The following is a 24421-nucleotide window of genomic DNA, read 5'->3' on the forward strand; positions in this document are numbered from 1 at the left end:
AAAGAAAATAAATAAAAATTTAAATAATTTATACTGACTTCCTATCTTCAGTCACAACATGGAAGGGAGGGGGGATAGGTTTAAAAGGTTCCCTGTGGTCTGGATTTAGAATATGATCAGTGTCTCCTCGACGAGGTGAAAAGTCACCTAAGGGTGTTGATGTTAGGAAGGGCATCCGATTGTAAAACCCCAGTTCAAAATCCCTAATGATTATATATTATCTTAAATTATGAATTTTTATGGCTAAATTTATAAGGAAAATTAATGTGTTAGGTAGTCTATGCAACTTGTAAGTCTCTGGTTTATACTAAAACATTATGGTAGATAATTTTAAAAATATTTATATATTTAATATCACAGTCATGTACATTTATCTTTGATATTGTATGACAAATTTTCAAAAATCTTTCTTTGATTTTCGAGAAAGAAAGGTTTAAAAATATATATATAATTTTAAATGATCAATTCTCTATCAAAGTGTTTTGAATTGGTTAGTAAAATTGAGCGGGTTCATATTTTCTGCAATGAAGTGAGGAATATTAGGTCCAAAGTACATCTTGACATTACTGGTAAGAGCCTCGTACAATTTGAGCTGGAGAAATTGAGGTGAGTACAAGAGCTAAAGTTTAAAATAAATATATATATAATTTATAATTATATTTGGCATATGATCAACTTAAAAAAATAAGATTTCAAATTCTTTTTTCAAGATTTGGAGAGCCGGATTCGTGACAAGACCTATCAGCCTAATTTCTTATGACATAGACTTGCTACCGCCATTATTCGTTATAACCATCTCTTCCCTCAAATAATCTGCCATGCCTGGCCCGAACCCGGCCCTAACCTCTTTTTAAATTTCTTATCCTTTCTTCTTAATACTATTTTTCACCTGTTAATTTTATCTTAGAAAAAATAATTATACGCCATTATCTATTTATAATATATTATATTAGCTACTATTCAAATAAAGAAACCAATGACCAATTAAAAAAATATATTCATTAATATATATAAATATAATACTAAAAAGGTGTTTTAAAAATTTTTATGAAAGCTTTTAGAAAATTTGAAAAGACCAAAAATAGATTTAATTGAAGATTAGACATAAAATATACAAATCACAATATAATATAGTTAATGTGTTAAATATTAAATTATGCTGGGAATATTTTATTAGAATATTCGTTATAATATATAATTTGTAAAATTAAAATGAATTTGATTAATATAAGGTTATTTAATAGTTTTAAGATGGTGAGATGTAAAATTGGCTTTCATCTATCCATCAATGAAGAATATGAAGCTAATAAAGTTAGTTTGGATTATACTAATTGCGACTTTTTGTCGAAGGAAAATCTTAGTTTGGATTTTCAGTGTTAGATGTAATGTGATGCCCTAGATTCTTGAAGAAGGCTAGGATATGATAAAAAAGAGCTTAACATGTAGCAATCATTGGTAAATAAATGGTTGGAAGGCAAAGCAGAAGAATATTTTGTCGATTTGCTCTGTCCTAAGTTGGCAATAGCGGTGCAAGTGGATCTACACACAGTTTAGGAACTAACCACATTTCCATGAAATATTAGATGACTCATGACGTTTACCACCTATATTGCAAAGTCCAGTCAGTTAAAGTAGAAGTGAATTCGAGCAGATTTCAAAGCGCGACATATAATATCATTGCATTTGGTATGTCTTAACAAACTGCCTCCACCTTGCAATGATGGAAATGGCGACCTTTAGAGTCAACGGGGGTTTGAAGGTGCACATGAGTATGGTATTACCAATATAACAGTTAAGTATGAGTCGAATGGCATAATGTAGCTCATCGTTTGTAAGTAATAAGTCGAGATTACTTGAAGGGATTGCTTCAAGGAATTCATAAGAGTTTCCAGAAGTTGAAAAGATAATCTTCAAAAGGTTGGCTTCTCAATTTATTAAATTCAATTAAGTTGCCAACAAGGGTAAATCCCAGTTCATTTGCAATGGGGAAGAGAGACTAGGAAAGACTTTCTAAGGTTAATAACCTGATGAATAGAGGATCTGGATGTACTAGCTTTTTGATGAGTTGGTCACATAATAAATGCGAAGATTGACCGAGAGTAAGGAAGGTGAGGATATATACAATTCAACCCACTTTGGTTGGCAGTTTTTATTTCATGTTCGCGGAACTGCAGGATATTGAAAAATATGATGTATCGATCGTAAGAGGGTGGTATGGATAATTTTGGGTACTAGATACTTTAATATAAAAAATGCCTGGTGTGCCGTCCTGAATTGTCCAAAATTTTTTTAGAAAACGAGTCTTCATGCCTATAAGGAGACCCTAGATATGTAAAACCCTCTTTTTCATTATTGTTGACCTAAAATAATTTTGAACATTGCTGCTTATGAGACAGTACTCATTCTTAAGAGAATTTATTTTTAGACATATGTTCTCATACTCATAAAATTCTATTAGATCTGGTTTACTTGGTCAGTGGTGTCCCCTATTATTCTATCATCTATATAACAGTTACATTGGTGATTGATATCTTTTGTCAAGCTCCAACAATTAACGTTAAGCGGTTGTAAAGCTGGCCTTTACAAGGACCGACTGTACGTAGATATCAATCCCTGTGATTACATTTTTATAAATATACTATACCAATATATTCACACCCTAGGAAGCAGTGCCATTCTTGTAGTTTGTCAACTCTTATTATCCTAAATTTTCATAAATTCTACAAGACTGCTATTTCAGAACAACACACCATTATTTGGAGATAAACTGATTTCATCATCAGAAGACATCCAACGATGACCCGTTTGGACCAATCCTCTTTTGTCTTGGAATAGATAATCAATACCCACTGCAAGCTTAATTTACACTCTGGTAAATTGATAAAGGAATAATAGATCGCTTAACCAAATCAACCAAGCAAAAGGCATAATAAAATCTTATCAGAAAATGGGTCTAAAATTAATTTCTCTTAAAATATAACTCTATTTTTAAAAAAATTTAAATATTGGTTTGAATAAGTAAAATTTTTATCAAAATTTTAACATGCATAAAATAAAAAACTGCGAATGACGAGTATATAAATGAAGTTGGGGATATTTGATCCCCAATACTGAGTAATTTATTGAAAATTTGCCCCAATCTCAAAGAAGCAGGGTTGTGTATTTTACAGGTCAAATACGATTCGGTCAATTGACTTTGACCGGTCAAATTCAAATAAGTGTTTTTTTAAACAATATTAATATTTTGTGTAAAATATTAAAATGAATCTATATTAATTTTATAATCTTATTTATGACATTCAATAACTAATATTTCGCTCTCCGTGGCAGAGTCTTGTTCTGATTCATATTCAATATTATCATTTTCCTTAATATTTTTAATCAAGTCGAGATCTTCAATCGATTTTATTTTAGTAAGAATATTAACCCAAATAGACCAATTTTTTTTGGAAGAAGTAGAACTAGAAATTATTTTTAAAAAAGCCACTTCTCTTAATGAGCATGGTGAGAAAAGCTCATTTCACTAACTTGAACCCGGAATCTGATTGTTTCTTATGGTAGTTACTGCTTTCCATACAGTTTGCTATTAAACATGCTGCTTTAACTCCTATTTATGATATCATTTGAAATATTTTAATCATCAATAACTTGTAATAGACTTTCTTATGTTATTTCATATACTTCATTAAATTCACTGCTAGTAGATGCGTCCTTTAATATGAGAGACCCAATATATAAGCAGCATTCAAGGAAGATTAAATTTCCATTTATAAATGATATTTTAGTTAACTATTTTAGATCATCACATAATGTCCAATTCTAAGATATCTGAATGATTATGATTTACTTATCGGTTTATATATAATTTATTTAACAATATTAACGCATAATTTATATTCGCTCTTTGATATTCTGTATTTTCTAAGATTTTATTATTTGTGTTAGAGATTTTTTAAAAATGATTAGTTATAATAAATTTTGTATGATTAAGTGGCAATAAATTTTTTGATATTTCAAAAAAAAATTTTTCCCCCTCCCATAGAAAATTCTTGAGTACTGGCCTGAATACATGTTTCAATTAAATGTATAATTATCCTCCGATATCCTGTTTCCCTATATCGTAAAAAACTTTCTCTCAGGACTAAAGGGTATTTTTTAAAACATCAAAAAACAAATTGAGTTGGAAAGCCAAAGTTAACTATGAATTACCTGTGCCCTTCCCAAAACAATATAAATATTTGACTATTTCTTAAAACCGTGATCGATTATAATAGGTAGATATATATTTTTTTTGTTCGGATTTGATATGAATATTTTATGATATTAAAATTATTACACTTACTTTGTTAGATTCAACGTTTTTCAGGGCTTCGTAATAAGCGGAATCAGCTTGAGACCTTTTTCGAGCTAATGTCGCTTCATCTTTAATTTTAATATATAAGGTATTTTATTCTCTTTTATTAATATTAATATTTCATTTAATCATTTCTAATTTTTTTCGATTTATATCTCAACCATTCTATATTTACCATCTATCTGAGACATCTTCTTAAGAGACTCCTTCTCCATTATCCTTTGATCTTGAGTTATTTGGGCTACCTGAGAAATCTTTTCAGCCTCTAGAAAAAAATGTGTTCCATAAGAGATATAAAAAAATATATAACATGAAAGAAGAAAAAAAAATTCAACCTCAACAATTTATAACCGCTAAATATTAATGAACTAGTCCATTTAAAAATATGAAAGGCAAAAGTTTTTAAACAAATTGTCCAGCAAATTATAAAAATTTCTTTTTAAGAGTTAGCCATATGCTGTAGGTTTAGAAAACGCACTCTAAAAATATTAAATCTGCACCTATGAATCGTTGATCTAAGGAGTGCTTTCACTTGACATTTTTAAGAGGTTGGGAGTGGATATTAATAAAATAATTTTCACAAAACTAGATTTAATATTAATTTTTGGCCAAGCACAGTCAATTTTAGGCTATTTTATAGTGCTGTAAACATTTTTAAAAAAATCGAACGCGTTCACGTTCAAATTCAAAAGAAGGAACGCGTTCATACGTTCAAAATTTTATGATAAATTTTTTTTTAAATTTAATTTAATATAAATAAATGCCTTATATTTTTCAACACAATATATTAGCCATGATAAAAAATAATAGTTTTATTTTGATAATATAATTATAAATACAATATAATAGAACGATAAAAAAATAAATTTATAAAAAAATTTTCTTATTAATTTTTAATAATAATTGCTTTTCAAAATTTTCATCTGATAGGCATGAACGCTTGTCAGTTAATACAGAGTTAGCTATACTAAAAACTCGCTCAACAGGGGCGGATGAAGGGATTGCGGTGTTATACTTAATAAACAATTCTTTTAAAAGGGGGAATTTATTAAAAAAATTTAATGTTTTATCCATTGTTTCAAAAAATTGAGCTATGTTATCATCCTCCAATCTGCCCTCTTCTTCCTCGTCAAATAAAAAGGATATCTCGGAATTGATTTTAAAACAGCGAAATATTTTTGATATTTGGGCCATGGTAATTCTAATTCATCTAATATTGAATTTTGATTTTCAGAATCTGATTATGAAATATTTATATCCATGCAAATGCTAATCTATTAAATTAAAATATAAAATATTCAAATTAATAAACTTTAATCTTATCTTCTCTAGCAGTAGCACTATAGTACGTTAATTGCAATATGAAAAAGGAAAAAGTAAAAACAGCTGATTAAAAAATATAAGACTTTTTTGTTAAAAAATTGGATTAAATATTAATTTTTCAAATAAATAAAAATATAAGACTTTTTTGTTAAAAAATGCGGATTAATATTAATTTTTCAAATATATAAAAATAAAAAGTGTTTTTAAAATTGAACGAACGTAAAATTGAACGCGTTCATCAAAGAAAAGGAACGCGTTCACGTTCAAAGTTCGTCAAAAAAAAAGGAACGCCGTTCATCACCTTTTTTCAAAAAAACGAACTTCGTTTCGTTTACAACACTACTATTTTAGTATGATTTGCTATATATGCATTATATATGATATTATTATATTTTATAATCACCCATTGTGCACCTTTTTTAAATTTTATAAACAAAAATTACCATAAAATATGTATGGAAAAAAAGTTATAATTATATTTCTATTGTGTGACTATGTTATATAATTTGATGATTTTACAATAGTAACCTGTTTGTTTTACTTTTATTTAATAAATTCTCATAAATATAATTGAAATGGAACATTTTAAAGCAAAAAAAATAAAGTGTTTATTTTGCTCCACTTGCATTTTAATCTTGTCAAATAAATTTTCACAAAAATATTTTGCAAAATTTTTCAAGCTATCATTTAGAAAGTATTGAAAATCACCTCTCAATTTTTTATTTATACCAATCTATAAGCTATTCTTATATTTGAATCTAAACCTTAGAATCGTTTATCCCATTTAACAATTTTGCAAGTAGAGTTCTCCAGACCAACAAAATGTTAAATAAATATCATTTTTAAACATTAGTGGCGGCACTATTCTACTTATATATTTTCAGCAGTGTGCAAGCCCAAACTGGAACAAGACTCTTAAAATAGTTGAATTAAAAGCTAATATAGTCTACAAAATATATACAAGTCAAGACAAACTTAAAAATATTAATTTAACAAAAAAAATAAATCAGGTCAGAAAAAAGTATTTTTTTTAATATTTAGGCAGGACCAAATTTTAAAATGATACCTCAGTCAGCAGATCTAATATATGTATGTCATCTTCCAAATAACCAGTTTAAGTTGTTAAACCACTTGAATTAAGCCTATATATTAAAATAGTTAACTCAATATTTTATCCTGAAAAATTTTAGACAAGCCTAAAGATTTTGTTCAATAGCACAAAGATTTGGATATCATTTAGTGAAATCTCTAGGCATAGACAATATTTTTCTGGTTTAAAATACTGAGTTAACCATCTTTAAAAATCAGATCATATAAGGCATTTAACACTAGTGTAAATACATATCGGATCATATAAGATCTTTCAAAATTAAATCACCTTCTGTAGATGATTTAAAATTGAGATTCCGAGTGCCCCTAGGTGCCATATTCCTATAACCCTATGACATATAAAAATAATTTTAATTTTGTTTAACCTATGATAGCTCTTTTCCTGTCTGTTTCCGCTTCTTTTTCAACCACCTTCTGCTTTTGTATCGATATCAGCAATTTGGTTTTCTCTGCTTCCCTAAAATTTAATTTTTTTAACATAATACCTTCTAATTTTTAAAGAAATCTTACATTAATTCATAATTTTTTCTGATTGATTCTGGTATCTTAGGTTTAGTAACTCTCACAGAGGTAACAGTGAGCCCAGGAGCCATATTATTAAGATCCTTTTGAAGAGCACTTCTCAAATCTTCATCAATTTTATCTATAAAATAATAGTTTCAATAAACTTTTATATATTTTCTTTTATTCAAAAGTTATTCTCGTTTTATATATTAGAACAAAAATTTTTGGAAAATATTCCCCAAAAATTCCCTTAAAAAATTATTCTGTGTAAAAAAATATTCAGCATATTTATAGATCCTAAAAAAGATTTTTTTTTTGAAAATATTTTAAGTTTCGAAAATATACCCATGAAAATATGATTGCCCAAATAAAATTGTTAACCTAGATTATAAACAAAATTATTAAAGGTTTAAACTAATATAATAGAAAATTTTTTAAAAGAAATACATACTTTCATTATATCAGATGGTAATTAAAAATAATATACTGAAGAATAAATAATGATATACTTTTCATTATAATTTTCATCATAATTGGCATATTTTATATATCAACAAGGTGTATTTTAAAGGCCTATAAATATAAATATCATAGGCCAAGCCTATCTATCTGAAGTCTGGTAGCAAAAATAAATCTATATCTAGCCCTGACTTAAAATTTTAAAAGAGTTTAACCCTTTGAGGGACATGATACATTTTTAAAACTTCCATTTTAAAATTGTATTTTGGCTATTAGCATAAGCTAATTCATCTGAAGCCATCAAAATATTATAATTAAATATATTTTTAATCATTTCAATCTACTATACAAGTTATAAAATATTTATATTTTAAACAGGAGATATTTCCCATCTATGATATTTTTTAAAACTTTTATTAAAAATTTTTTAAAATTCATTTTATAATTATAATATTCAATCAGACAGAAAAGGAAAAATAGGAAGGATATAATAATAAATTTTAAGGTCATGGGCAAGGCCAATATTTTATTTGAAGCCTGCCAGGCCTTGCCTTACAAAATATGTGCTATTTTTCTTTGTGAAACTTTATATTTTAAAGTATATAACTTATTAAAGTTGTTTCCATTTTTTAAAATTTATTTTGTAAAGTTTTCATATAATATTATATCATAAATTAAACAGGCTTAGGTGGATAGGAATAAACATCTTTGATTTTTGGGATGCCCTGGGAAGAAGAAAAAGATTGCATAGTGTCAGACTTGGACCTAGAAAAAATACAAATATCATTTTTGGACCAGGCCTTAAAAAATGGGTCTGATATGGGGTTGAATTATATATTACATAAAATATATAACAATATCAATTTAATTTTATTATGACATATTAATAAATCCCCCTAATAATATTTACCAAATAGATCTATGTAAACTTCTTGAAGAGTATGAACACTACAAAACTGATTGAGTTCATGATGCACTTTGTGAAATATTAGAGTTTTGTCATAATCAGCAGTGTAGTTTTTAACTATAGCATGTACTTTTTTCAAAAATAAATAAAATATTGAAAATATAATAATCAAATTGACTAACCACTGGAGGGATTTAAAATATTGACAACTTCAATTCTATCAAAATAAATCATAACCCCACCACTAAAATAGTAAATGCATTAATTATTTATGTATTATAATTATAAAACCTTGTGCCACATGGAACATTTTTCACCTCATCAGTTTGTAGTGTTACCTTTATTTTAAATATATACCAATATTTAGTTATAGCTAACTTGAACAGTTTTGTATGATGTTAGAAACGGAACCATAAGATGGTATCCTGGACCATTCGTTGATGACAACAAGGCCCCTCCCTATAAAATGATTTAAATTAATAAATAAGTAAGCATCTCACTCTGTAATAAACAGACATATGACCTAAACATTATAATATATAATATATTATGAAACATAGTATACCTTCTTCAATTTCGTGTAGGGAATAACTTACAAACACTGCTATTAAAGGTATCAAAAATAAAAGATAACCATAATATTGCTGCTGCATGCTTTCAAAATTAAATGAATGAATGATATTTACGGCTGTTGTAAAAACTAATTTAAGGGTCTAAGATTTAAAAAAGATTTAATTGTAATTATTATTTAAATTGATTAATAAGGATGTCAACTTGAAATTGCTTAAGTATGATATTCTGAAATTAGAGAAAAGCAAATATAGTTCACAAACAATAATAAACAAATAGAACGAATCATCCTTGCAATATTTATTTATATAAATACCTTATAATACTTGTTTATACTCATTATTGTTTTCTTTTATATTTGTAATATTCTGAATTTTGATTAGTTAATAAAGCCTTAGGGATGTCAAAGCCATAAAGGCCTAGACATCCAGTTACATCCTACTTTTTCTTAATAAGGGAAAAAGTTAAAAGGATGTAACGGTGAAGCGCTTTTGATTAATTAAATTTATTTTAAGACATGTTTACATTTTAATAGTATAATATAAATATTCGCTCTGGTTCTTTATAAATTGATATATTTTACAATTAGTTATAGAACATCGGTCATTATTTAGCATATGGGGAACAATTTTGTAATTTTCATAATTTTAAATGCTATGCGATTTAAATCTTCAAAAATATAAAAATGGGTTAAAGATACTTTTAGATGGAAATATAGGTACAATTCGATACGTTGGACCATTGTTAAACAAGAAAGGTTAAAACAAAAGTATAATTTAAGTTAGACTTATCTCCTGCTCAATAGAAAAAGGAGACATTTTATATAAATATATTTATATAAGGCAGGCCAAACACTTGGCTGTGACATAGGCCCATCCTATAAGTAACTGAATTTAAACAACAGCTAATTCTAAGGGCAAATATTAGTTAAATTGTATTAAAAGACAGCTTGTCAACAGCTGTATTCATAATAAAATATTTAAGGTTATAAAATTGATCAAACATTTTTGTTGTGACAAAATTTTATAAATTTTTTTCTTAAATTTATTGGAAACTCCAATTTTAGAAGTTTGGCCCAACGATTTATATAATCATTGCAATATGTATATTTTTAGTTTAATACATTATATTTTATTGAATTTTGTGTCCCTTGTTAAAATTTCATTAGAATAATGCTATTATTTTAATTAAAATTTTTGATTTTTTTTCACCTCAGTCCTAATAATTTTAATACTTCATGACTGCATTATTTTCTTGTAAAACATACATCAAGAACATTGGCATAACAAGCAAAATACCCCCCCCCCCTCTTCAAAGATTGTTACTTTTTGTGAATATCATTTTAAACAATAAAATAATATCCTCATCAGCCCTGGCCCCTCCCCCTTGCCCCCCCCCTCCTTCAAATATATGCATAAATCAAACAATTTGAAAGAAAGAATATAAAAGTTAATCATTTTTTAAACTAAAATTAATGACTATAATTTATATTTTTTGGAAAAAAGCATTATAAAAAAAGTGTAAGATAAAAATATTATTTAAGAAATGAAATATAAGCCAAATGCTATTTTAGCAATTTTATATAATCAATATTAATGTGTTCATGGAATTACTAAATAATATAATATATAAAATTTACTTTTTATAAAGTGAATAACATTATTTTTAATAAAAGTACAATTTATTTAGTTCAAGATAGTGTTCTAAACAGCTTAGTTTTTAAAAATGGCTAATCCACTATTTTAGTCAAAAAAAAATTATGCAAGCTTCTAAATGTCCAAAGGAGTGCCTATAAACATTGCTTCAAAAATGATAGAATTACTCATAAAGGAATATTTATCCATTTCCTTTGGAAAAAGAAACTTGCATTACTGGCTATTCAAAATGTAATAGGTTACTTATTAATCATTACTTAAAAAATTAAAATATACAAAAAAAAATTTTTTCCCTATATATATAATACAAATAAAAAAAAATGCAAAAAAGAATATATAAGATAGTGATCTGCACGGGTCTAATTTTTTAGGCCCGACCCGACCCGAAATTTTTTTTAAAAAATTTTTCCCGGCCCAGCCCGAACACAAATTTTTTTTTAGAAACTTTTGCCGGCCCGGCCCTAACCCAAAATTTTTGCCAGCCCGGCCCTAACCCGATTTTTTTTTAATTCATCCTAAAGTAATAATTATATTTTTTTTAGCTTTTAGTTTATTTTTTATATTTAAGATTTTGTTTTTGCAAAAAATATCTTAGTAAACAGAAAATTTATTTAGTATTTAATTATTTATTTAAAATACTATCAAAAATACCTATAAACCAAACAATAAATATAATGTTAAATTACACAACTATATATTAGATTCATATTTATAATTATCATAAAATATCAAAGCATCAACATTTTCTGGTGACAGTCTATTTCTTCTTTCGTCTAATAACCTTCCAGTCTTTGAAAAAGTTCTCTCTGAAGTTGTGGACGTTGCAGGAATTGCTAGAATTTTTCTAGCCAATTTTGTCATCTTTGGTAATCTAATTTCATTTTTATTCCACCATTTTAATATATCTTTTTCTGGATCTATATTTTCATTATTCTCTTTTATATTTAAATTCTTATAAATTTCAAGCTCATCTGTTTCTTTTTTTCCATATTCTTCCTCATTGTCCTCCCATCTTTCATATTCATTGCCTGATATATAAAAATAATATAAATAGAACAATTTTAAATGTACCTTTAGATCTTTTAGCCGATTCCACAATTTGAGAAACGCCTTGAATATCCAAATCTATAATATCAATTGAAGGACAATATTCTTCAGAATTAATTATATTTTTGACTGAATTCTCTACTTCTAATATTTCCATTGATGATAACATTCTTAATTTTCTATATTTGGGGCATAAAAATGTCGCTATTTTATGCAAAATATTGATTTTAAATTTAGATAATAAAAAATTTTTTAAATTGGTTTTTATTTCTTTTATTTCATTGTTTTGATAAAATGAATCATTTAAATCCTCGTGAAGAATATTATTAAAGCATAGCAGTACTTTATGTAAAGTAGGATTAATATCTCCTAGTTCTTTAGTAGCTTTATCAAAAGGATATAAAATAACAATCAAATTTTTCAAAATAGATTTCTCCAAGTTTTCCATTTTATTAATATCTCCCTTGGATGATAAAAAATTGACGATGTCATCATATTGGTTATAAATAGATTTCAACATATTTAATTTTGAATTCCATCTAGTTTCGATATCTTGTTGTAATGTTTTGTCTAAATATTGATTCATGCCGGTATGTTTAAAATACATGGTTAATTTTTTAGCAGAAATAAGGGTTTGATATATATTAGGAGCGATAATTTTCAAAGATTGTTCCTTAAAGGTATTTCGAAGAACAGTATTTAATAGATGTGCGCTGCAATTTAATCTGGTGTATTTTTCTAGGGCTTTAATTATATTAGCTCCTTGATCAGATATAAATATTATATTTTTCACTTGATCTGGAATTATTCCAATTGCAGCAAAATTTTGTAGCATTTCCTTATGTATGTTCGCGGCGGTTTTTTTCTCTTCTTTAAACTTATTCGTAAATAAAACATGTTTATATAAGGTTTCACCTTCGATATAATGAATTGAAACAGTTAAATAGGAAAACTTTTTAAAAGAATCTGTCCACATGTCTGTTGTAGCAGAGCATTTTTTATCAAATAATTGAACATTTATTTTATTAACCAAATTTGTTCTAATTTGATCCGTCATAACTATAGCATTTCTCGATAAAGTAGTTGGATGGGGAATAATTTCGCTACAGTCAATATTACCGTAAATGGAGCCAATTTGAATAAAATTTTGAGCCATTTTTATAAAGCCATCTCCAGTTATTGAATCAAAGGCACGCATGTCCTTGGCGCAATAATAGATCAAGGTATCACATAGTTTCTTTTTAATAGTTAAGGAAGAATATAGATCTATTTTCTTTTGAATATACCTAGTTATTTTAGGAATAGAGGAATCGTCATTCTTAACGCACTTGTGACGTCTTAAATGAGAATTTCCAGATGTGCTTTTATATTGTAATATACTATTACATTTTTTACATTGGACGTAATCAAGTTTTTTGTTTTTATCATCAAATATGTCTTCAAAATTTTCCTATATATTGCTTTTACCTAAATGGGGCATACAAATATATGTTCCATTTTGTATTTGTTTTTTTAAAAAAATTAAATTCATTTTTAAATTATATTTAAAATTTAAGTTTTATAAAAAAACATTTAAATTATTTTACCCATAATAAAATATATATGACATATGGCGTCTACTTTCTAAATAAATAAAATTAAATATTTATATTTTACAAATAAAAAATGTTGCCGCCTTGTTTCTTGAAAAAAAAGTTTAATTATATATTTATACCAAGAATAAAAGATACATGCCATCATATGGCGTCTAGCTTCTTCAAATAAAATTAAATATTTTTATTTTACAAAAAATATTAGTGCCAATATTAAAAATTTTTTTAAGGCCCGACCCGGCCCGAATTTTTTTTTAAAGTAGGCCCGAACCCGGCCCGGCCGGGCCTACTTTTGCAGATCTCTAATATAAGATATCTTTTTATAATAATTAATTTTTTATAAATTAGTACAAAAACAATATATTATAAGAAGATATTTTTGTAATTATTTATTTTTGAAATTTTCATTAGATAAACAAGAATTCTCGAGGTGTTCAACAAATCTTTTGCTGGGCTAGACACACATTCAACTGGCGTAAAGGATGGGAGTGTTGTATTATATTGGTTAAGTAAAGATTTTAATTGGGGGAATTTATTAAAAATTAAAGGATAATCTTTATTTTGAAAAGGGCCCAGTTCAACATCTAAGGAATCTCATTCAGATCCTCATCCAAATCTGCTTTTTTTCAAAATCTTTTCTTAAACAGGAAATAAGTTCAGGCTTCCTTCCTTCACTATATCTAGTTTTATCAGGGCCAATCTGATTTAAATAGCGGGTGAATTATTGCTGATAATATATATTCAATTGAAATAAAATATTATAAAAATATAAATTGTGGACAATACTTCAGCTCTACCTTTTATCTTTGTTTTGCAGAATTGCCTTAATAATTGGCTTACAAAATGAAATTATTTAAAGCCATTTTTTTTATATAATAGTCATCATGGGAGTGAGATTTCCCAAATGGATTTTTTCTTCTCTCTATAAAATCGGAAACATGTAGGGACAGTTTCCAAACCTATTAATTCATATATATAGCCATACAATATTCATTTATGACAATCTGTCATTATCTGAAAATCTCTGTAATTTGGAGTTATCACAAGATTCGTCAAATCTGTGCCCATTCTCCTGTAAAATTATATTAATTTCACAGAGTTATAGAAAGAGTTCCATCTTGTTATAACCAGTTTACAAATATACCATTTTTTCCTTAAAAATAGCTGCACAGTTTGGAGGATGCCCATGTTTATTCCACAATTGTTAAAATATTTGAGTTTGGACACAATTTACACTTAAAAGAGTAAACTTTGTACCCTTAGTTTTTTTTATTGGTATAAAAAATGTTTCGTATTGGGGCCAATGTACGTTTTATTTATCTTCATCTGAGAAAATTTACAATTGACAATATATTCTTTATAAAATAAATTATTATATGAATAAGAATATAAATTTATATACATTAATTGATTCAATATTAATTAGATTAACAATCTTGATTGAAAATTTAACAACAATAATTTAAAATAAATATGCAGAAATTTGGTGGTTGATATAAATTTAAAAGTCGGCTTAAATTATTTATAAAATTTAAAAAATAAATAAAAGCAATTTTATTATATAATAAAATATGTTTTTTCCATATTTTTCAAGAAAAAAAGTAAAGTTTTACGTTACCATTATTAGTTACTCCTAGAAAAAGGTACCGAATGGCGTTACTGAAAATTTAGACTTGCTTAATATTTTTGGCAAATATTGCGTTAGCCGTTTTTTAAAACTGAGCCGTTACTAATTCCATACTTTTGATACCATCTCTTGATAACCAATTATGTACAATTTAAATAATAAGTTTTTTTTAAAATTAAAGGTTTAGAAAACCAGGCAAAAGGAGTCTAATGGCCTGCCAAAAGAGGGGTCTGAGAATGAAGTCCCCCCTCCCCCCCCCCCTCAGAAATTATTTATTAATCCCCATCTTAGGAAAATCCTGGCTACTTCTATGATCCAGAAAATGGCAAACAACACATACTACATTTTAAATCATGATTTTTTTGATAATATTTTCTTTTCTTGGAAGATTTACAAGAGAAATAATCTAATTTTTAAAAAAGACATTTAGCTAATATGAAATATTTACTTGACATAAGGTCATCTGGCTGGCACTCTAATTAAAGTTTGCCTTCTACTTTAAGGTACATGGATAGGTCTTGAATGGGATGATGAAAATAAAGGCAAACATGATGGGGTTTATCAGGATATTCGATATTTTCAAACAAAGTTAAAGTTAAAATGCATAATAGATACTTATTTGATTCATTAGAAAATCTAAAAATGGTTCTTTTCTACCCTATGAAGTTATTAAAGAAAAGGTTAATTTTGGTCAAACATGTAAAGAAGCCCTAATCAATCAATACTCTGATTCCTTCTCTAGTCCATCTATTTATATAAATCATAACCAATGTGTTGAAAAAGTAGGTTTTGAAGATGTTACAACAAAGCAAAAGTAATATATGGCATGAACTTTACAAAATATATATATAAAAGATATTTTTATCCTAACATTGGAAAATCAATATTATTCCAAAGAGCATATGGACCTAAAAACAATTTAAATTTAGCCGGGCTTGGGTTTCAGTAAAAAAAATTATTTGCAGGGTTCTAACATATATTTTTAAGGTAATTATTTTATTACAAAATATATTATTTTACTTTAAAAAAATGAAATTATTTATTATTATATCTATAATAATTATTTTAGAGATCTCAAAAATCTTAAAATCATTGGATTGTCTAATAAATATATAAGTTGCCTTGATAACCATGAATCATTAAGTAATCTAGCTCCTAATGTTGTCAACCTTGATATATCCATCAATCTCTTTACGCATTTCAAAGACATTATTCACATTTTTGAAGATCTATCTTTTTTGGAAGAATTAAATATCAGGTTATAATATAATTTGATTAATAACAAAGAAAAATTAACATTGAATACCTTTAAAATATATGCATCAATTTGAGAAATTGCATGTTTTATAAATTTATCTTATGAGTAGATTTTTTTAATTTTCTTTGTATGACAATTAATAAATATATAATGAATGTAATATTTTGTTTTGAAATATCATTATTATTATATCAGATTTTTTTAAATATAAGAAGAAAATTTTTTGTTTTGTTTTGACCCTCACAGTTAGTCAGAGTAAATATACCCGGATAAAATATAAGAATCAGACACCATTTTAAAGTTCCCATGAATCAATTCCAGAAACTGATCTAACAAAATGATTTCCATAAACTGTTCTAAGCTGTCGATCTTCAAGACAATATATAAAAATTTTAAATTATGAAATCGAAATAGGTTAACATTTTCTTTATAATGACGATATCCTTTATTATGTTGACTACTTTTTATAGTGCGCATAAATTGAACGTTTCGAACGCTGCGTTGCCAACACAAATTATACAATTCAAAATGACATCATGCAAATTGCCGTTTGGCGCTAGAAGCCATATTTATTTTAAGGCTAGATCTTTCATTGTTCCAAATCCAAACTAACATACTCCATTTTTTTAATATAAAATTATATATCTCGCCTCAATTTTAACAATAGATGCGTTACGGTTTTTTTATTAAAACAAAATATGGCAAAACACAAACGCTCAAATTGTGTGCGCTATAATCTATTGACCAAAATGCTCACCTTATTTTACAAAAAACTTATCTTGCCCTCTGATGTCATTACCGGTCTTTCTACTTTATGTCGGGCTACGGTCCAGTTTTGGTCTTCGCTGTCTGCAATTTTAACTTTTACTTTAAGCTAAATGTTAAAATGAAGTAAATTCTATTCATTTAAAATTTTGCCTTTATATTCTCGTTTTGTTTTTCAATGGTCAAAAAAGGGAGTATTTTTAGTCCGACTTCAGACCTAATGATAAACATCAAATTTTATATCATTTAAGCAATAACCAATTATCACTAAAAGATTTGGATAGATTTAATAGGACATTTCCCCATGTTAAAAGACTGGTGGCAAATAAAATGAATTATGACTGGTCCCAGGTATAATAAAACAAAACCATTAATTCGGATTCTCATAATCAATTTACAGGTAGCTAAATTGTTACAGATATTCCCAACGCTTAACGAACTTTACTTGGGCAACAATGATCTATCCCATCTTGCACTCGATAATTTTATGGTAAACAATTGTGTGAAAGTGTTAGATATACAAAGCAATTCACTAATAAAGAGTTGGCAGAACGATATTTCGCCACTGGCTAAAATATTTCCCAATTTGTTTACCCTCAATTTGAATCATGTGTGTATCGGCGATATCGATGGAATGTTGCATAAACCAGAAAATGGTATTTCTTCTTTTTTTTCGGTTTATATTTATTATCCATTTTAAATATTCAAAATTTTCAGAAAACGAAATTATAATAAAAAGAAAATTGAAGAGAAAACCCATATTTTTTTAAATGTAACCTAAACCTCCTTCAATGAAATCGATGAAGAAAACCCAAAATAATAATTCACCTCCTCAACTAAAATCTTGACGACGACTATTTTTTACTTTTAATTTTTTTAGTTATTTCTATATTAATATAAGAGGCAAAATAAATCAGGTTTTTTTTGAATAAATGTGGGAAAGAGATGAAAGTGATTTAGGGTAGATAAAGTGTACAGATTATATTAGGGTAAGGATGGAACCAAAGTAAAATATAAGATTAGAACTAATAGGGAATTGAAAGATTTTTCGCTGGAATTAAATTGGCGAAGGAGTAGGATGACAAAATTGCTCCTTTATTATTTTCTCCATTATATCACATCTTATTTAAATATTAACGTCTTTTTTTAAATCAAAAGAAGTTGAAGGAAAAAGTTCCCTGAAATATTTGAATTTTCTAAATTTTTGATAATTTTTTTTAAAAAATAATTTATCATTAGCTCCATATAATTTTGAATGTTTGCGAACCTTGTATCTTCACGATTGCCAAATAAGGGATTGGATCAGTATAAATAATTTGCTCAAAATAGCGCCCAACTTGGAAAACCTCACCATATCCAGCAATCCTATAGCTCTAGACGTAATATTTAATTTTTCCGAATATTATTTTTTATTTTGATTTAATTATCGATTGTATACTTATTGTTAAGACCGCATTTATAGTGAGATCCGATCAGACACGATTTAACAGCTGAACGATTTTAAAATCTGCTTATGAGATCAATATCACGTGGCTTGTAAAGGGTAGGCATGCGATAGATTTACATTATATTTAATTTTACCTAATTATCATTTTACAATCAGATAATTTATGCCTGTCGGAGATTTATATTATGTCATATGCCAATCATATACTTTGAATAAAATATTTTATAGGGAACAATAATGTCTGTTATTAGTTTTGATTCGGATCGATAGAGTATGATCTTTTTATTAATAATTTATTCTGTAGTAAAAAAAATTTCATAAAATCACAAAAAAAAAAGTATTATGTTTAATAATCTTTATAAAATATATATTATATCTATTATTATAATTGTTGTCTAATCAAAAATACATAATATTAGTTGAAGGACAGGCTATGTTACTGGATCTAATTATCAAATGCATTTAGGAATCGAAGATGCTGCGTGCCACTCCTTTATCTGCCAGAAGCCTGCCCAACTTATTGTATTGTCATATAAAAATAATATTATAATTCTACTTAAAAAACTAAAAATTAAAAAAAATATTCATAGGTAAGATAATATCCTTACTTATTAAAAAATTTATTTTAGTACAGTAGATCCTCCCACAGCATGTCGGTGGGGTTTACCTCCGCCAATCACTCTTCTTGATTCATAGTTGTGGGTCTTACTTGACAAAGCTCTCGGCGATTTGTTTGGGATATCAAGGGTCTATGCATATCATCTACCATTTGAAATACAGAGGTTTTCTGCATATCTGATAGCAATTGAGATACTGGTGGTTTTTGCATATTGACTACAACTTGAGTTATAGCGGGTCTTTGCATATATCCAATTGCGATACTGAGGGTCTTTGCATATCAGAAGATACAGTGGATCCCGGTATATCAGCTATAAATTCCCGACCTAATCGTTTATTTGAGGTTTGGCCATTGATATTCTTGTACCTATGGTTACTGCTTTCCAGTGGAGAAATTCATATTGTTCCTCCATTTCTTTGGAGAAATGTATGTTTAAATAAAGTTTCCTTTATACACGCATCACTACAATTAAATGAAAAATAATTTGAAAGTTATAATATTATATTGCGGTCAATATGATTGTATGTTACTGATTAGGCAAGATAATAAAATTGTTCAACCCTCCCTATCTCAAGTGGTAGAGACCCTTGGTATCCCAAACAAATCGCTGAGAGCTTTGTCATACTACAACTTCAAGAGAAGTAATTGTTGGACACTCCAATGATAAACCCCACCTATATGCTGTGGCAGGATCGGATGTTGCGATTGTAAATTTTCAATCCCATGTAAAGATGTTACCTACCAGGAATTGTAATTATAAAAAAAAATTTTTAGTTTTATAAAATAAAATTTTAATATTTTTTTATATGACAATAAGCTGAGCATGCTTCTGACCTATAAAGGTGTGGCATGTCACAGCATCTTTAATTTATTTGATAATTATATTTAGTTTTAACATAGCTCGTTATTAATAAATATGTATTTTTGATTGGACAAAAATTATAATAACAAATATAATCTATTTTAATAAAGATTATTATTAAAAAGGAACATACTCTCAAATCATATATATTGAGAAAGGAAATAATATATTAAGAGATATAAACTACACTTTAATTAAATATAGTAAATTGAAACTAAGAAAATTGTCAGTTCAACATTTGGGGTTTTAAACCAATTAAAAATCTTTCACTAACAGCCAGACGTCGATTCTTCAACCTTAGATCCCTACAGTAAGGAGTTGAGCCGAATTGACTGGTGCCTTATAGCTAAACTACCTAAACTCAAAATTCTAAACGGCAGCACCCTCCACCTGTGGGACAGGAAAAATGCGGAAATTTATTATCTAAAACATTTTGCCGAAGATTATCATAAGATCGGCGTTGCTAAAGATAATACCCCCTCATCTGATTTTTGCACACTTCACCCGACTTACCCGAGCTTGGTTGAAAGTATGATTTAGCCATTTTTTTATAAAAATTATTATGATCTTTTGTATTGTTTATTAGTCATATTTTTTTTAAAATTTAATTCATTTATTTAAAATTATGATAACTGCGATATTTTAGAAAAAAATATTGTCCAGCTTTAGAAGTAGTAAAAGTCATGGTAATGGATCGAATGAAAAATTAAGTAAACTTATTATATTTGCTTTCAAAAATTTTTAAAATGTAGTTCGATCGAAATTTGGAAATAAGCTCAAATCAAGCCATTTAACAACACTAATAAGAATATAAAATCATTAATAACTATTAATTTACATGTCAGGCCTTTCTACAAATTTAAAATTTTCTCATTGCATCATCATAATTAAAAATAACTATTAATTTACATGTCTGATTTTTCTACCAATATACAATTTGCTCATTGCATCATTTAATAATTTTAAAAAAAATTAATCATTTTATATAAAAATTACAATTTGCATGTAAAAATTATCAACGACTCACAACACCCCTCTTCCTTAGCTTTGTTAATACGGCCAGGCGCTCTATGCAGGATTTTCCTCTCTTCTTCTTGAACTGCCAATAATGTGTTTTTATTCACTGATATATATATGCATGTAAATTCTATTTTTAGATGTCATACTTTAGATTGGGAACAAGATTATTAAGAAATCAGAGATAGACGGCTCCAGGGAAGAAGCACGACATATGTATGGGGAGATTACCAAAGATACGCCAATATATCGTCACACAAACAGGGCAGGGCTGGGACAAATGAATAAAATTGACGAGGCTAGCTTGTTGACCTGTGGAATCATTTAATGAGATTTTATTCATCAGTAATCACGTTTAAGATGAAGAAGAGAGGTTACGGGAAAATCCTGTGTAGAGCGCCTTGCTCTATTAACAGCGCTAAGGAAAGGGTTGTTGTGAGTTCGTTGAATAATTTTTACACGCAAATTGTTTTTATAAAATATAAAATGTAAACAATTGTTACTTTTAATTATTAAATGATGCAAAGAGAAAATTTTATATTTGTAAAATAGACATGTAAATTAATAGTTATTTTTAATTATGATGATGAGATAATTGTATAATTTATAGAAATGCCAGATATGTAAATTAATTGTTATTTATTTTATTATTCAGATTGTTAAATATGCAATGAGAATTTATTCTATAAAGAAAGAAAAGATTAGAATTTACAACTATTATTTTTTATACATATTTAAAGTTTTATTAAAGTTTTGATTGCAAATATAAATTTTTTATTCGATCCTTTATCACGACTTCTACCACTCTTAAGGTTATAGTTAATTAATTGTTTAACTTAATTATTTTTTCAAATTGATACAATAGCTTTCAAATATTATTTATTAAATAATCTCTCCAATTGCTATACACTTAGAATATGGTGCTCCTGATTCCATGATTAGTGTAGCGAACCTGAATCATTCCAAAATCTCGGATGATCTTATCAAAATAGTATTCATGTATAACGATAAACGTTTAGTTAAAAGATTACCCAGTGCGTATTATTTATATGATTCTTATTTTAACTTTTATCTATTCTTGTCAAAAGATAATATCCGTTGGCAAAGATCATGATTATTTTTAATTTAAAAACATAGAAATTGTTTTTTTTAATATTTAGATTAAGTTTTATAAAATAATAAAAATATTTTATGTGTTCTGGAGAAATATAAAAATCCACGAAAAAAAATTTATTAATTGAATATACATTTATTTTATTATATTAAACATCCGTTTTTCTCTGATATTTAATAATAAATTATTTGTTAAAACTATATTGGATTGACTAAAAACTACTTTATCTAAAATAAATATCAATATTTATATGCTATATTTTAATACAATGAATTTATTTTCCTAGAAGCAAAATATTGACATTTATATAAATTAGGGTAAATTGAAATAATTATAGAGATTTCCCTTTAAGATTAAATAATAAATAAGATAAATTTTATAGGGATTTATTAAATTAAGAAATTATTTTCAAAATTATTTCAACTCTCAAGTGTATAAAATCACTTTAAAATTTAGCAATTAATTATAACTTATACAAAATATAGTGAAATAAGAAATAATAAAATTGTTGTTTTAATTAAAGAAAAACTATATAACTAATATGCAAATATTCAATTGATTTTTTATTCAAAAAAATGTCATTGATTTTAATCGTGAATTTAATTGCGATTTAAATAAATTTTATAAATTATGCCAACCCTACTATCGTCTTATATTTTTTCCCCCTCTGAATAGAGCATTCTATTCAGAAAATTAGGACACTCTTTTATAGGTTTTTATAAATTCATTTTTATATGAAGTTTAGAATACGTTTAAATTTATATGTATTCTTTTTAAGTCTGAAAATCACATACTGCTCAGATTATATTTATAATAATAAAAAAATTATTAAATTACATATCCTTAATTTTTTAAATGTAATTTTCATTAAAGTGTAATTCATTTGAATATTAATATTTTTTTAAAAATTGCATATTTAAAAATAAACCAGGTAACATGACAATATCTAAATGCAAATCCTTGATTAAAAGAGCTTTTAAAATTGACTCTCATCTATTTGGCGATGTTCTCTTGACACTTAAAGACATCCGCCACGAAAATGGTAACGATGTTAATCTGGTGTACATTGACCTTGAAAATGATTACAGCGAACTCTCCTTTTATTCTATTAAAAATAACGACGAAATAATTGTTAAAATATCCAATTAATTTTCATTGTTTTCTAAATTATTTTTTAATATATGTGTTCTATTGATGAAACTATTTTGAAATATAGGGATATATAAAAACCATGATTTATGTTTCGTCTTTTTTAAGCTATGCATTTCATTTTTAATATCATATGTTAACACAACAAATATGAGAAATTAGCTGATTTGTAAACCAGCTAGCAAAAATTTTTACCAATTTAATTTTTGAACTTCTCCTTTTTTTATGAATTCTTTTCCAATTCTAACAATTCTTATTTACATTATTTTTTGAGCAATATTAATTTTTATTTAATATTTTTTTAATATCATAACTTAGTTTTTATTCTTTTTTCCTTTTTTTGAGTTATATTTAGTTAAATATATAATGGTATTACTTAATTTTATTAAAATAATTCCGATTTTTTATATGAAGAAATGAGTATATATTGGCACAGAGCAGTAGCCAAGGGAGAGGCAGCCCCCCCCCCAAAAAAAAAAGTTTTTGGTCCCAGAAAAAATCTTTGGCTCTCAAAAAAGACTTCCATAAATTTTTCCGGCCCCTAAATTTAAAAATTTTTTATAATATATTATTTTTATATTTTTAAAAAAAAATTTAAATATTTATTCAAAAATCATGTCTAGTTTGTAAATTTCTTTCTATCATGTTTTAAGACCATACCTAAATATATTATAGTAATTTATTTTTATAGAATATAAATATAGTATGTCAATTATAATTTTAATATTTTTTTAAATAGTATTTTCATTATTGTTTGTTTTACTTTTATAACTGTACATTGAAGTTTTTTGAAAATAAAAGTGATAATATAATCTTTACTATCTTAAATCAATATTTGATTTGATGCTATTTCTTAGCATGCAGGAGCTACCTTTTAGTGGGATTGGTCCAACAAATATTATGGATGCTGCAACTGGTGAAAACATAATTTATTCTTCTAGACTATTTATAGCAATATTATCATACACCATCCAAAAAGATCCTGAATTAAATAAATTATGAAATTTATACACAAAAATGCCATGCCAATACACATCACAGA

General features: G+C 26.6%; 2 protein-coding genes across 2 annotated transcripts; one reads left to right on the forward strand and one right to left on the reverse strand.

Annotated features, from left to right (window-relative positions):
* Positions 1–369: 369 nt before the first annotated feature.
* On the reverse strand, positions 370–9337 carry LOC135928997 (erlin-1-like). Its single transcript, XM_065465482.1, has 11 exons — positions 9223–9337; positions 9158–9180; positions 9036–9116; positions 8949–8995; positions 8840–8901; positions 8661–8786; positions 7298–7430; positions 7153–7244; positions 4530–4619; positions 4343–4422; positions 370–619 (listed from the first exon to the last, which is right to left on the reverse strand). The coding sequence occupies exons 1-11, from the start codon at positions 9308–9310 to the stop codon at positions 473–475; spliced, it is 969 nt and encodes a 322-aa protein (XP_065321554.1). The 5' UTR covers positions 9311–9337; the 3' UTR covers positions 370–472.
* Positions 9338–9854: 517 nt separating this feature from the next.
* On the forward strand, positions 9855–23465 carry LOC135928996 (tubulin-specific chaperone E-like). Its single transcript, XM_065465481.1, has 10 exons — positions 9855–9984; positions 15652–15736; positions 15780–15962; positions 16218–16406; positions 17423–17522; positions 17572–17827; positions 18411–18550; positions 20376–20628; positions 22031–22150; positions 23162–23465. Exons 1-10 carry the CDS (start codon positions 9879–9881, stop codon positions 23377–23379), a joined length of 1650 nt encoding a protein of 549 aa, XP_065321553.1. The 5' UTR covers positions 9855–9878; the 3' UTR covers positions 23380–23465.
* The last annotated feature ends 956 nt before the right edge of the window (positions 23466–24421 follow it).

The sequence above is a fragment of the Gordionus sp. m RMFG-2023 genome, chromosome 4 (genome assembly GCF_954871325.1).
Source record: "Gordionus sp. m RMFG-2023 chromosome 4, tfGorSpeb1-WG-v2, whole genome shotgun sequence".
NCBI classification, from domain to species: domain Eukaryota; kingdom Metazoa; phylum Nematomorpha; class Gordioida; order Chordodea; family Parachordodidae; genus Gordionus; species Gordionus sp. m RMFG-2023.

Excerpts from the sequence above, each read along its gene's own strand:
- LOC135928997 (XM_065465482.1), bottom strand. The coding sequence starts at position 9,310 with ATGCAGCAGCAATATTATGGTTATCTTTTATTTTTGATACCTTTAATA. Across the intron at positions 8,996-9,035 it reads CATCATACAAAACTGTTCAA|GTAACACTACAAACTGATGA; the intron begins GTTAGCTATAAC and ends TTTAAAATAAAG. Across the intron at positions 7,245-7,297 it reads AGAAAAAATTATGAATTAAT|GGAAGCAGAGAAAACCAAAT; the intron begins GTAAGATTTCTT and ends ATTAAATTTTAG.
- LOC135928996 (XM_065465481.1), top strand. The coding sequence starts at position 9,879 with ATGCTATGCGATTTAAATCTTCAAAAATATAAAAATGGGTTAAAGATA. Across the intron at positions 17,828-18,410 it reads GTTGCATAAACCAGAAAATG|CTCCATATAATTTTGAATGT; the intron begins GTATTTCTTCTT and ends ATTTATCATTAG. Across the intron at positions 18,551-20,375 it reads GCAATCCTATAGCTCTAGAC|CCAGACGTCGATTCTTCAAC; the intron begins GTAATATTTAAT and ends TTTCACTAACAG.